An 11,545-nucleotide genomic window follows, 5' to 3' on the forward strand; every position below is an offset into this window, starting at 1 on the left:
GTTCTCGGGCACCCCTGGCTTCGTCAACATAACCCGTGCATTAATTGGCTTACGGGACGCATTACGGGGTGGGGAGAGGAATGCCATATGACCTGCCTTAAATCCGCCTCACCGCCTCACACACCAGCCTCCCTCGCCAAGTCGACCGCGCCCTCCGATTTGTCCGGAGTGCCCCCTGTTTATCATGATCTCGCCGAAGTGTTTCGCAAGGACCGGGCCCAGTCGTTGCCTCCTCACCGACCGTACGATTGCGCTATCGACTTACTCCCTGGCGCGCCATTGCCTACTAGCCGTCTCTACAGCATCTCTCTACCGGAGCGAGAGGCTATGGAGTCATACATCTCAGAGTCCCTCGCCGCCGGCTTGATCCGCGCTTCCTCATCGCCCGTAGCAGCAGGGTTTTTCTTCGTCGAGAAAAAAGACAAGTCTCTCCGCCCGTGCATCGACTACCGTGGGTTAAATAACATAACCATCAAAAACAAATATCCACTCCCACTTCTGACCTCTGCTTTTGAGCTGCTCCAGGGGGCGACAGTTTTCAGCAAATTGGACTTGAGGAGCGCATATCACTTAGTTCGGATCCGAGAGGGCGACGAGTGGAAGACCGCCTTCAATACTCACCTTGGACACTTTGAATACTTGGTTATGCCGTTCGGCCTCTCTAATGCTCCTGCAGTTTTTCAAGCACTCGTTAATGATGTTTTGAGGGATTTCATCAACAGGTTCGTCTTCGTCTACCTCGACGACATCCTGATCTTCTCCAAGTCACTGTCAGAGCATGAGACCCACGTCAGACAGGTTCTGCAACGCCTGCTGGAAAACCGGTTGTTCGTAAAAGGTGAGAAATGTGTCTTCCACGTGTCCACAGTTGCCTTCTTAGGCTACGTCATCGAGCAGGGAGACCTACGTCCTGACCCAGCTAAGGTGAAAGCCGTGGTGGAGTGGCCTGAACCCCCCAACCGACGGCAGCTGCAGCGGTTCCTCGGCTTCGCTAACTTCTATAGGCGGTTCATCCGGGACTACAGCAAGGTAGCTCTGCCTTTAACACAATTGACCTCTCCCAAGGTTCCTTTTCAGTGGAACGATGCTGCCCAATCAGCCTTCCTGGAGCTGAAAGAGCGATTCGCCTCAGCACCCATTCTGGTCCAGCCCGACCTAACCCTGCAGTTCGTGGTGGAGGTGGACGCATCCGACACGGGAGTAGGAGCGGTCCTCTCGCAACAGAGGGATGGTAAGCTCCACCCGTGTGCCTTTTTCTCCCGTCGTCTCACCCCCGCAGAACGCAACTACGACATTGGCGATCGGGAACTTCTTGCCATCAAGCTCGCCTTGGAGGAGTGGAGGCACTGGCTGGAGGGCACTGCCCAACCGTTCATCGTTTGGACAGACCATAGGAATCTGGCATATCTGCAAACCGCAAAGAGGCTTAACGCCAGACAAGCAAGGTGGGCTCTGTTTTTTACGCGGTTCCACTTTTCAATCACTTACAGGCCAGGATCCCGCAACGTCAAGCCGGACGCCCTGTCTCGACAATTCTCCACCTCCGAAGACCCGGCGGACCCTGCTCCCATCCTCCCGGCCACCTGTGTGGTGGGGGCTGTCTCCTGGGAAATCGAGTCGGCCATTCGCGAGGCTCAGAGAGCCGAACCGGATCCTGGAGGCGGCCCTGCGGGGCGCCTGTTCGTTCCCCAACCTGTCAGGCCTCAGGTATTACAGTGGGCACACACAGCCCGTTTCTCCTGTCACCCAGGAATACACCGCACAATTACTTTCCTGCAGCGCTACTTTTGGTGGCCCACCCTGAGCCGGGACGCCAAAGAATACGTCTCCGCGTGTACAACCTGCGCTCGAAACAAGACCCCAAACCAGCCACCCTCGGGTCCGCTTCATCCCTTACCCACGCCTTCCAGACCATGGTCTCATGTTTCTCTGGATTTTGTGACTGGCCTCCCGCCATCTGCAGGTAATACGGTCATACTCACGATCATTGACCGCTTTTCTAAGGCGGCTCACTTTGTTGCTCTGCCCAAGCTGCCTACAGCATTGGAGACTGCTCGCCTGCTCACCACCCATGTCTTTCGCCTGCACGGCATTCCAGATGACATCGTGTCTGACCGGGGTCCTCAATTCACGTCCCGTGTGTGGAGGGAGTTCTGCACCTCATTGGGATCTAAGGTCAGTCTCTCCTCTGGTTATCATCCGCAGAGCAATGGCCAGTCCGAACGGGCGAACCAGGAGTTGGAGGCGGCCCTGCGCTGCGTCGTCTCTTCCAACCAGGCCGTCTGGAGCGAGGAACTGCCCTGGATCGAGTACGCCCACAACAGCATGACCTCCTCCGCCACGGGCCGGTCCCCTTTCGAAGCTTCTCTGGGGTTCCAGCCGCCTCTTTTTCCCTCCATCGAAGGCGAACACTCTGTGCCATCCGTCCGGGCGCATCTGCGTAGGTGTCGTCGGGTGTGGAAGGCCACCCGGGCTGCGTTGTTACGCACCAAGGACCGCAACAAACGCTTCGCTGACCGCCACCGGTCCTCCGCTCCCGCCTATACTGTTGGGCAGAAGGTATGGCTTTCCACACGCTTCGTTCCCATCCGGGCGGAATCCAGGAAGCTCTCTCCTGCCTATATCGGCCCGTTCGAGATCTCGGCTTTGGTTAACCCTGTGTCTATTAAGCTCAAGCTGCCTCGCAACATGAAGATACACGATGTCTTCCATGTGTCTCAGGTTAAACCTCTCCGGTCCAGTCCTCTGTGCCCGCCTTCCAGGCCCCCTCCTCCCCCCCGGCTCGTGGACGGTCTGCCGGCTTACTCGATCACCCGTATCATGGATTCTCGGCGGCGGGGGCGTGGCTTCCAGTACCTGGTGGATTGGGAGGGCTATGGCTTGGAGGAGCGGTCCTGGGTCCCTCGGGCGGCCGTCCTGGACCGGCGCATGCTGCGGGCGTTCCATCGTCTGCATCCGGATAAGCCTGGTGGGTCGCCGGGGGGCTCCCGTTGAGGGGGGGGTACTGTCATGGTCCCTGTGCCTCACCAGCTGATTCTGTATTAGGCAACATGTTTTCTCTCTCTCTCTCTCTCTCTCTCTCTCTTGCTCTCTCTCCTGCCGGGGCGATGCTCATTATGGGCTCCCGCCCCTGGCCCACGCACCTGCTGCTGATCGGGATAATCACAAGGCCGATTTAAGACAGCAGCACTGTGTCACTCGTCGCTGGATCGTTGAGTTATCAGCGTCAGTCGCTCAGTAGATTGTAAATAAGGATCTGTGAGTTCGTTCCGTCTGTTCGCCTCTAACTATAATCTCTGTGTACAGATCTATCCTGGACCTTTCCCTGCCTGCCTGTCATCCCGTGGACGAGTGAGTGGATGGTGTTTCCCCAGTGTGGGGAGTGAAGAGAGAGAGCCTTTGGAGGACGTCAGATTCCCGTCTTTTCCCTCACATACCTCGGAACCCTGGACCCCCCTCCCCTCCCTCCAGCACTTTGTAAATAGCATCACCTGGTGTCGTTGTGTAAATAAAATCTGTAAATCCTGTAAGGAGTCCCGGTCTGCGCCTGAGTCCGTTAACTGAAACCTGACAGAAATATACTGAACAACATACAAAGCATAATATATAAAATAACATCTACCAGAGTTTTTTCTTTGACAGAAGCTCCTTATGTCCATTGTTAGGGGGCGATCGTGGCTCAAGAGTTGGGAGTTCGCCTTGTAATCGGAAGGTTGCCGGTTCGAGCCCCGGCTTGGACAGTCTCGGTCGTTGTGTCCTTGGGCAAGACACTTCACCCGTTGCCTACTGGTGGTGGTCAGAGGGCCCGGTGGCGCCAGTGTCCGGCAGCCTCGCCTCTGTCAGTGCGCCCCAGGGTGGCTGTGGCTACAATGTAGCTGCCATCACCAGTGTGTGAATGTGTGTGTGAATGGGTGGATGACTGGATGTGTAAAGCGCTTTGGGGTCCTTAGGACTAGTAAAGCGCTATACAAATACAGGCCATTTTTGTTCATCAGTATAACTGAAACATTTAGAGTGTTTTAGCCGTGGAGGGTAACAACTGAAAATATGAAATAAACACACATGTAAGCTAAGACTCTCTAAAGAAACAGCATTGTTGTTGTTCGGCTTTTCATTTCGCCATTTGTTGATTCACTCGAAGAGCAAGTAACGTAATATGGGTCAAGTGATCAGTTTGATATCAATCTTTTGTGATACACCGTCATATTTACATTATTTGTACAGTACGAATGATTTGCTTTGGTACCTGGCTCAAGAACACTCCCTCTGTCGCCCCCCCCCTTCGCCCAACACACACACACACACACACACATAAAACATATTAAGGATTTTACATTAACATAAAACTGTTGTACACACACATATGAAGAGAGAGAGAGTATGCATAGTATGCAAACGCTACCAAACAGCCATCATAATTCGTCATACAATGAGAACAGGACAAATCAACAACTGACAATGACTAATTAATATTAAAATCTGTAACATAATGTATTGTTTGGAGTTTAGTCTGTTACTGTTGCTATTTTTACGATTTCTTCTTGGAGTAACTGTAATCCACATTATTTCCATAGGGATTAATACAGTATTCTGATTCTGATAGTTTCAGGATGACCTGCCATTGTCCACAGCCAGATGGCGGCGCGCACAGACGCAGCGGCCCGGGGCTCCTACATTTTTGCACTTTTGGTGGTATTGGGTATTATTTCACATAGTCTGGGGTTACTTCAATACAACAGAGATGATCTACTACAACTAAGCCGTGGAGATCTTCAACTAACATCCGAGTATCTCATCCCCCCGGAGATCGTTAAGCAACCCCCGGGGCTACCCGCAACAGCAAGCCGCAGGAGGAGACGTTGCGAGCGGAGGCAGAAGAGAGGCAGGCGGGGAGGCCTGTGGGCACGGCTAAAGACTAGTCCGTTTAAACCACCACTCCCGATCATATTCCTCTCCAACGCCCGTTCAATCCGTTACAAACTGGATGAAATACGACTGCAGATCGCCACTCGACGGACTTTTAATAACTGTTCGTGCATGATTTTCACTGAAACCTGGCTGGACAGCGCCATTCCCGATGCGGCTATTGATCTAGCAGGCCGCACCGCCTATCGAGCCGACAGGTCTGCGGACTCGGGTAAGAAGACCGGCGGGGGGCTGTGCATCTATATTAACAACTTTTGGTGCACGAACGTCACGGTCACGGAAAGACTGTGCAGTACAGAGGTAGAACTGTTGGTGTTAAAGTGCCGTCCATTCTATCTCCCTCGGGAATTTTCTGCCGTTTACATCTGCGCTGTTTACATTCCACCAGATGCTAATGCTAAGCTAGCGTTAGCACAATTGAGCAGCTGCATCAATAACAGCCTGGCAGCACACCCGGACAGTGTCTTTATTGCGGCTGGGGATTTTAACCACGCGGACCTGAAATCTGTACTTCACAATTTCCACCGTAATGTGAAGTGTGCTACCAGAGGAGACAGAACGTTGGACCAGGTGTACACCAACATGGCGAATGCATACAGAGCCCAGGCTTATCCCCACCTGGGTCTGTCAGACCATCTCTCCCTTCTGCTACACCCAATATACACACAAAAGATCAAGAGCACTGGGATTACAACCAAAACCGTGAGAACATGGCCGCAGGATGCTATTCCGATGCTTCAGGACTGTTTCCACTGCACAGACTGGGATGTATTCAAGGTGCAGGACACTGACAATCGTGTCGCATTGGACAGTTACACCTCCACTGTCTTGGACTACATCTGTTTCTGTGTGGACAATGTAACAACTTGGAAACGATTCCGTGTGTTCCCTAATAATCCACCCTGGATGACACACGGAGTTCAACAACTTATTCGAACAAGGAACAACGCTTTCAAATCCGGGGACCAGGAGGCATACAGTGCTGCCAGGGCCAACCTGAGAAGAGGCATCAAGACTGCCAAGCAGCAGCACAGGAGGCGTATCGAGGCCAGGTTTGAGAACAACACAAACCCAAGGCAGGTCTGGGAGGGCATCAGGGCTATCACGGACTACAAAAGAGAACACCATCACCCTCAGCCGACAGTTCTACTCTGGCTGAGGATCTAAATCTCTTTTATGCCCGTTTTGATAGGGAGAACACCGACCCTGTCCTGTCCCCTCTCCCCTCAACCGACCCTGCTCCAGTCCTGAGCACTCATGAGCTGAGGCGTGTGTTCCGGAGCATTAACACCAGGAAGGCGGCCGGGCCAGATGGAGTGCTGGGCCGGGTGCTAAAAGACTGTGCTGCGGACCTGGCGGACGTCTTCACCTCTATATATAACACCTCGTTGTCCTGTTCACTGGTACCATCCTGTTTCTGTCACGGTTTGCCGGGGCAAGCCGTGTGAATAATAATGGATCCAAACTGCAGGCTGCTGAAGTGGAGGGTGAGTTTATTTGCAACTAAAAGGTACAACAGACAGGGTAGCGAGGAACAGAACGGTGAAAACTCTAAACTGGGAAAACTAAATAAAACACTAACCGGAATACGAACGTGACATGCAGGGAGAATGACCAGAGAATCCACACAGACGGGTGGAAGGGGAAATAACACAGACAAACCAGCAACTTCCGGCCGTGTGGAAGGCAACGGCGGCCACTCAGGCGATGGCGGTCCAGGGGCCAGCCGTGCGGAAGGCAGCGGCGGCGCTCCAGTGTCAAGCGTACTGGCTGAGGCCCGGTGGGCACAGGACCAGACGAGACCGGACCAGGCGATGACAGGGCCGGACCGGGCGATGACAGGGCAGGAACAGACGGACCAGGCGAAGCACAGGCGGAGGCTGGGCCAGGCGAGGCTGAAGACACGGAGGCTGGGCTAGGCGAGGCCGAAGGCTCTGATGAGGCTGGACCAGGCGAAGCACAGGCTGAAGCCGGACCAGGCGAGGACGAAGACTCGGATGAAGCTGGACCAGACGAGGACGAAGGCTCGGACGAAGCTGGACCAGACGAGGACGAAGGCTCGGATGAAGCTGGACCAGACGAGGACGAAGGCTCTGAAGCTGGACCAGACGAGGCTGAAGGCTCTGAAGCTGGACCAGACGAGGATGAAGACCGGACGAAGCTGGACCAGACGAGGATGAAGGCTCGAAGCTGGACCAGGCGAGGATGAAGGCTCTGAAGCTGGACCAGGCGAGGATGAAGACTCGGACGAAGCTGGACCAGACGAGGCTGAAGGCTCTGAAGCTGGACCAGGCGAGGATGAAGACTCGGACGAAGCTGGACCAGACGAGGCTGAAGGCTCTGAAGCTGGACCAGGCGAGGATGAAGACTCGGACGAAGCTGGACCAGACGAGGCTGAAGGCTCTGAAGCTGGACCAGGCGAGGATGAAGACTCGGATGAAGCTGGACCAGACGAGGCTGAAGGCTCCGAGGCTGGCCCAGACGAGGCTGATGATGATGCTGATGCTGCAGCAGGCGATGATGATGATGCTGCTGCAGCAGGCGAGGATGATGATGAGGCTGCAGCTGGCGAGGATGATGATGAGGCTGCAGCTGGCGATGAGGCTGCAGCTGGCGATGAGGCTGCAGCTGGCGATGAGGCTGCAGCTGGCGATGAGGCTGCAGCTGTTGCTGGCTGGACGGGCTCCTCGGGCCCTCCAGCTGACGAAGCAGGAGGCTGGACGGGCTCCTCGGGCCCTCCAGCTGAAACAGGAGACAAAGGCCGGAGCGGTCCCTCGGACCCTCCAGCGGAGACACGAGACAAAGGCCGGAGCGGTCCCTCGGACCCTCCAGCGGAGACACGAGACAAAGGCCGGAGCGGTCCCTCGGACCCTCCAGCGGAGACACGAGACAAAGGCCGGAGCGGTCCCTCGGACCCTCCAGCAGAAGCCATCACAAAGCCAGCAGGCATGGAGTCCTCTGGCAGACACGAAGGCAATGGATGTTGTGCTGAGCACTGGCCCTGCTCAGACAGCACTGACACGGGGCACTTCCCAGGTGGCTGCTTAAACTCCAGGGGTCCAGAATCAGCTGAGGACTGGGACCTATCCCAATATGCGCTGATGCCGCCCCCCACCACGATGCCGCCCCGGGCAACCGCCCGTGTCGCCCGTATCAAAAACCGCTACTGGCTGTGCTCAGTCGCCTAGTGCCTGAGCTCGGATCATACCAAAATTAGGGGGAATTTACGACTGTGCGCTATGTGCTTCGAATATTGTGTGTAGGTTTTGTTTTATACAGTTGTCAGTCAGGCATCCAACCATGAAACAAATTACAATCCAAAAGACCCCGGGCTTCTGAAAAAAGCAGAGTAATGTTTTCCACGTCTCACAAGTGCAGATCGCGGCAGGTATAATGATGGAGTTGAGCAGACGAATCTTCGTCATCAGGTCGGTCTTTGGATTGAAGCAGATCAGCTGCTGGAAGACCGCACCCACGTTCACAATCCGACATACAACATAATGATCAGTATCTCCGTCGCATGCAAGGATGCTGCCCAGGTTGGGGAATTGGTTAACCTCCTCCTCCAGAGATGGGATCCTGTGCCGTCATGTAACCAATTCTCATAACCTTGATCTGGTTCCCGCTAATCCACAAGCCCACTTTGGCTGCCTCTTGCTCCAAGTTTTCATGTCACGGTCTTCATATTCTTCCAGATATCAGCAAACAAAGCGATGTCATCCGCAAAGCTGAGGTCCGTCAGGCATGTTGGTGGATGCCAAGGTATCCCAAAGTCGTCTTGGTCCATGACAGTCCGCATAATAATAATAATAATAATAATAATAATAATAATAATAATAATAATAATAATAATAATAATACATTATATTTGAGGGTGCCTTTCTGAAACCCAAGTTCACCTTACAAAGAGAAAAATGTATCAATAAAGCAGTAGATTAAAAATAGATTAAAATAAATTAAAATAGCAAAACAATAAACAAGATTTGACAACATCTGTATTAAAGTGAGTAAGCCATACAAGTATGTTTTGAGCTGTGACTTAAATAAGGGAAGAGAATCTAGGGGGACACTGATTCAGGGTCTCTTTGAAGTGTTCCACCCCTGACACAACAAATCCAGTAAACGTGTTTTTATGGTTTGGTGTAGTAATCTGTCCTCATCTCTTTTTATTTAAATGTTTTTTTTCTCTGTACTTTATGTTTATTTTATGGGTAAAAGTCCTGTCAGCCTTCTGCTGAGATCTGTTCTGTTCTAATAAACCCAAATTTCAGGAACACCTTTGGAGCTGTTCAGTTTTATTCATATAGCACCACGTAGCAGTCAACAAATGTTGTCTGAAGGTAAAGACCCTACAGTGTTAATCTAGCACACATGCTCAGTCTGATTTCATTTGGGAATAAAAGGTGAGTTTAAAAAAAAAAACTTTGACCATAACTGACTACATATACTGTATCATCAGCTCAGCAACCACAAGGCAGCGATCCTACCTTAAAGCTACTCTGGATGTTATTATGTCTATAGTATATTATTTTTATTATATTGGTAAATGTTGGGATTGTCGGGTATCCTGTTTGAAGAAAACACGTCGCAGCCACTTAAATGAATGTATATCAACGTATTCACATAAAGAAACATTTATTTCAAGGAACATAAAAATGCTCAAATTTTAAAGATGACTTATTTTGTTCCTGCGTTAGCTGTTTACTCGTTTTATGACGAGGTGGATGGTGTCGTTAGTATCCCAGATATCAAATACTGATTGAAACAATGTTAAATCAGTATCAGGCAATTCTGTTGAATCAACACTGAAATCTGATATCTGCAACTCAAGAACTATATAAGGATATTTAACATTAATTGTACAAATGTTGCTGTTTACAAAGCACAGATTATTTTAAGAAGTTTACATTTAAGAATTTGTGAGCAAATGGTGCATTAGGTTGTAATTGTGTGGAAATATGTGTTTAAGGATATAAAGACGTACATTTAATGAGTTATAGTAAAAAGAAATCCTTCTAAATGTTAATATAAACGGAAAATATCCGTCAATGGTACCAAAATATAACGTGAATTTAACATCCGTAGCCGATATCGGGCTTAATTTGATTTTGGGGGACGTACGTTGGAAATGCCAGTTTTGGCATTATTTAGGAACAGCTTTCAGATACATAAAGTTACCTCTGATGTCGCTGCTGATGTGACGTTAAATATGAGGAAAGCAAAGAGGGAAACCTTTACGATGTGTTTTAAACGCAGAGGAACAGTCGCACAGATAACGGCTGCTTATGCGCCATAATCACCACAAATGATGCCATAACACCTAAGCGTGAGCAGCGTGTGGCAAAGCAGCATTCAAATTACGTTTAAGAATATGTGAAACAGACGTTTTTGCATGCACATCCACTTTGGTGGTCCACCGTCAGCCCTCCTCAGTGCGTCTGCGCTCTCCCCCCCATTCTTTCCTCCTCTCGCTCTGGCGCTGTTCTCTACCTGACAGCAAGCGGAGAGAAACACACAGAACCGCGCTCCCAGCAGCTCACCAGCAGCTCACCAGCAGGTATAAAGGGTCGCGCTGGAGGGAGCATCGGGTCCCCGTGCTGAACACTGAGCGGTTGTTGCATACTGCTATACACAGCGGTATGGAGCGCTCCTGATTCCAGCAGGACGCCTGGAGGAGCGCAGCCATTCTTTCCTCGTTACATCTCGGATCTGTTTGGACGTTCAGAGGCCGACCATGTCTGTACGAGAGAAGAGGATCCAGACTAAAGACAGTGTTAGCCTGCTGCCCTGCTTCTATTTCGTAGAGGTGAGTCAGGCTTTGCTTTGTACCTCCATCAAACGCCTGCTACAGCGAGGATGTCATTTGATTTGATCGTATTTATATCAGAGCTGCATTATTATACACGAGCCTCTATTAGTAGGTGCGTTATATGAAGCTATATAAAAATAGGTAATTCTAATTGGTCAGCATTAAGATGCAATAGCCTGTGATGAGCAAATGGCGCGCACGTTTTCATCGAGATTTTCATCCACTTAAAGTATGTGATAAAGCACAGCATCCCCCCTTTACCCCCTCTGCTTGTGCTCAGCACAGCCACCTGTTCTCATTATCAAAATAGGTCAAGTAAAAGCCAATGGGCTGCTGCTTTTTTCTATTTTTTAAGTAGCTGTGCAGCTGCAGCTATTGAATTTTATATTTCTAATATGTATGATATTAGCTGCTCACACAGTAAAACGCTGACATCTCAACAATCATCCGTGGTAATACACACAATATCACAACGTAGCATCATTTCTTAATTTATTTTTTTATTTTTTCTGCTTTCTGTTGGATCCAATAGAAAGCAAAATGCAAACCACGAAAACAAATGTTTTTAAATTAGGGGAGACCGGGGATAGTTGTAACATGGGTCAGTTGTAACACTTCCAATTTCTCCAATCAGGGCTAAGTTTCAAATGATGTGACTCATCCTGTGCATGCCCAACTCAGTTCTGCTATCACATGTGAAAAATCAGCATATTTTGTCAAACACAGACAATTTAACATGAAAAAAAGTAATTTGTATGGCAAAAAGTAAGTTTTTCTATTTTATTTCAATGTTTAATAGCATTATCTGCT

The 11,545-nt window shown here is 50.5% G+C and overlaps 1 protein-coding gene across 1 annotated transcript in view; it reads left to right on the top strand.

Annotated features, from left to right (window-relative positions):
• The first annotated feature begins 10,176 nt into the window (after positions 1-10,176).
• The window catches only part of LOC102294741 (2-lysophosphatidate phosphatase PLPPR4), a 46,532-nt gene continuing 45,163 nt past the window's right edge, over positions 10,177-11,545 (top strand). Inside the window, exon 1 of the mRNA XM_005947521.3 lies at positions 10,177-10,732. Within this exon, the coding sequence (XP_005947583.1) occupies positions 10,661-10,732 (72 nt within the window). The 5' untranslated portion in view covers positions 10,177-10,660. The remainder of the gene's footprint in view (positions 10,733-11,545) is intronic.

This window comes from Haplochromis burtoni, unplaced genomic scaffold, assembly GCF_018398535.1.
Source record: "Haplochromis burtoni strain Fernald_Lab_line unplaced genomic scaffold, NCSU_Asbu1 Contig_521, whole genome shotgun sequence".
NCBI classification, from domain to species: Eukaryota; Metazoa; Chordata; class Actinopteri; order Cichliformes; family Cichlidae; genus Haplochromis; species Haplochromis burtoni.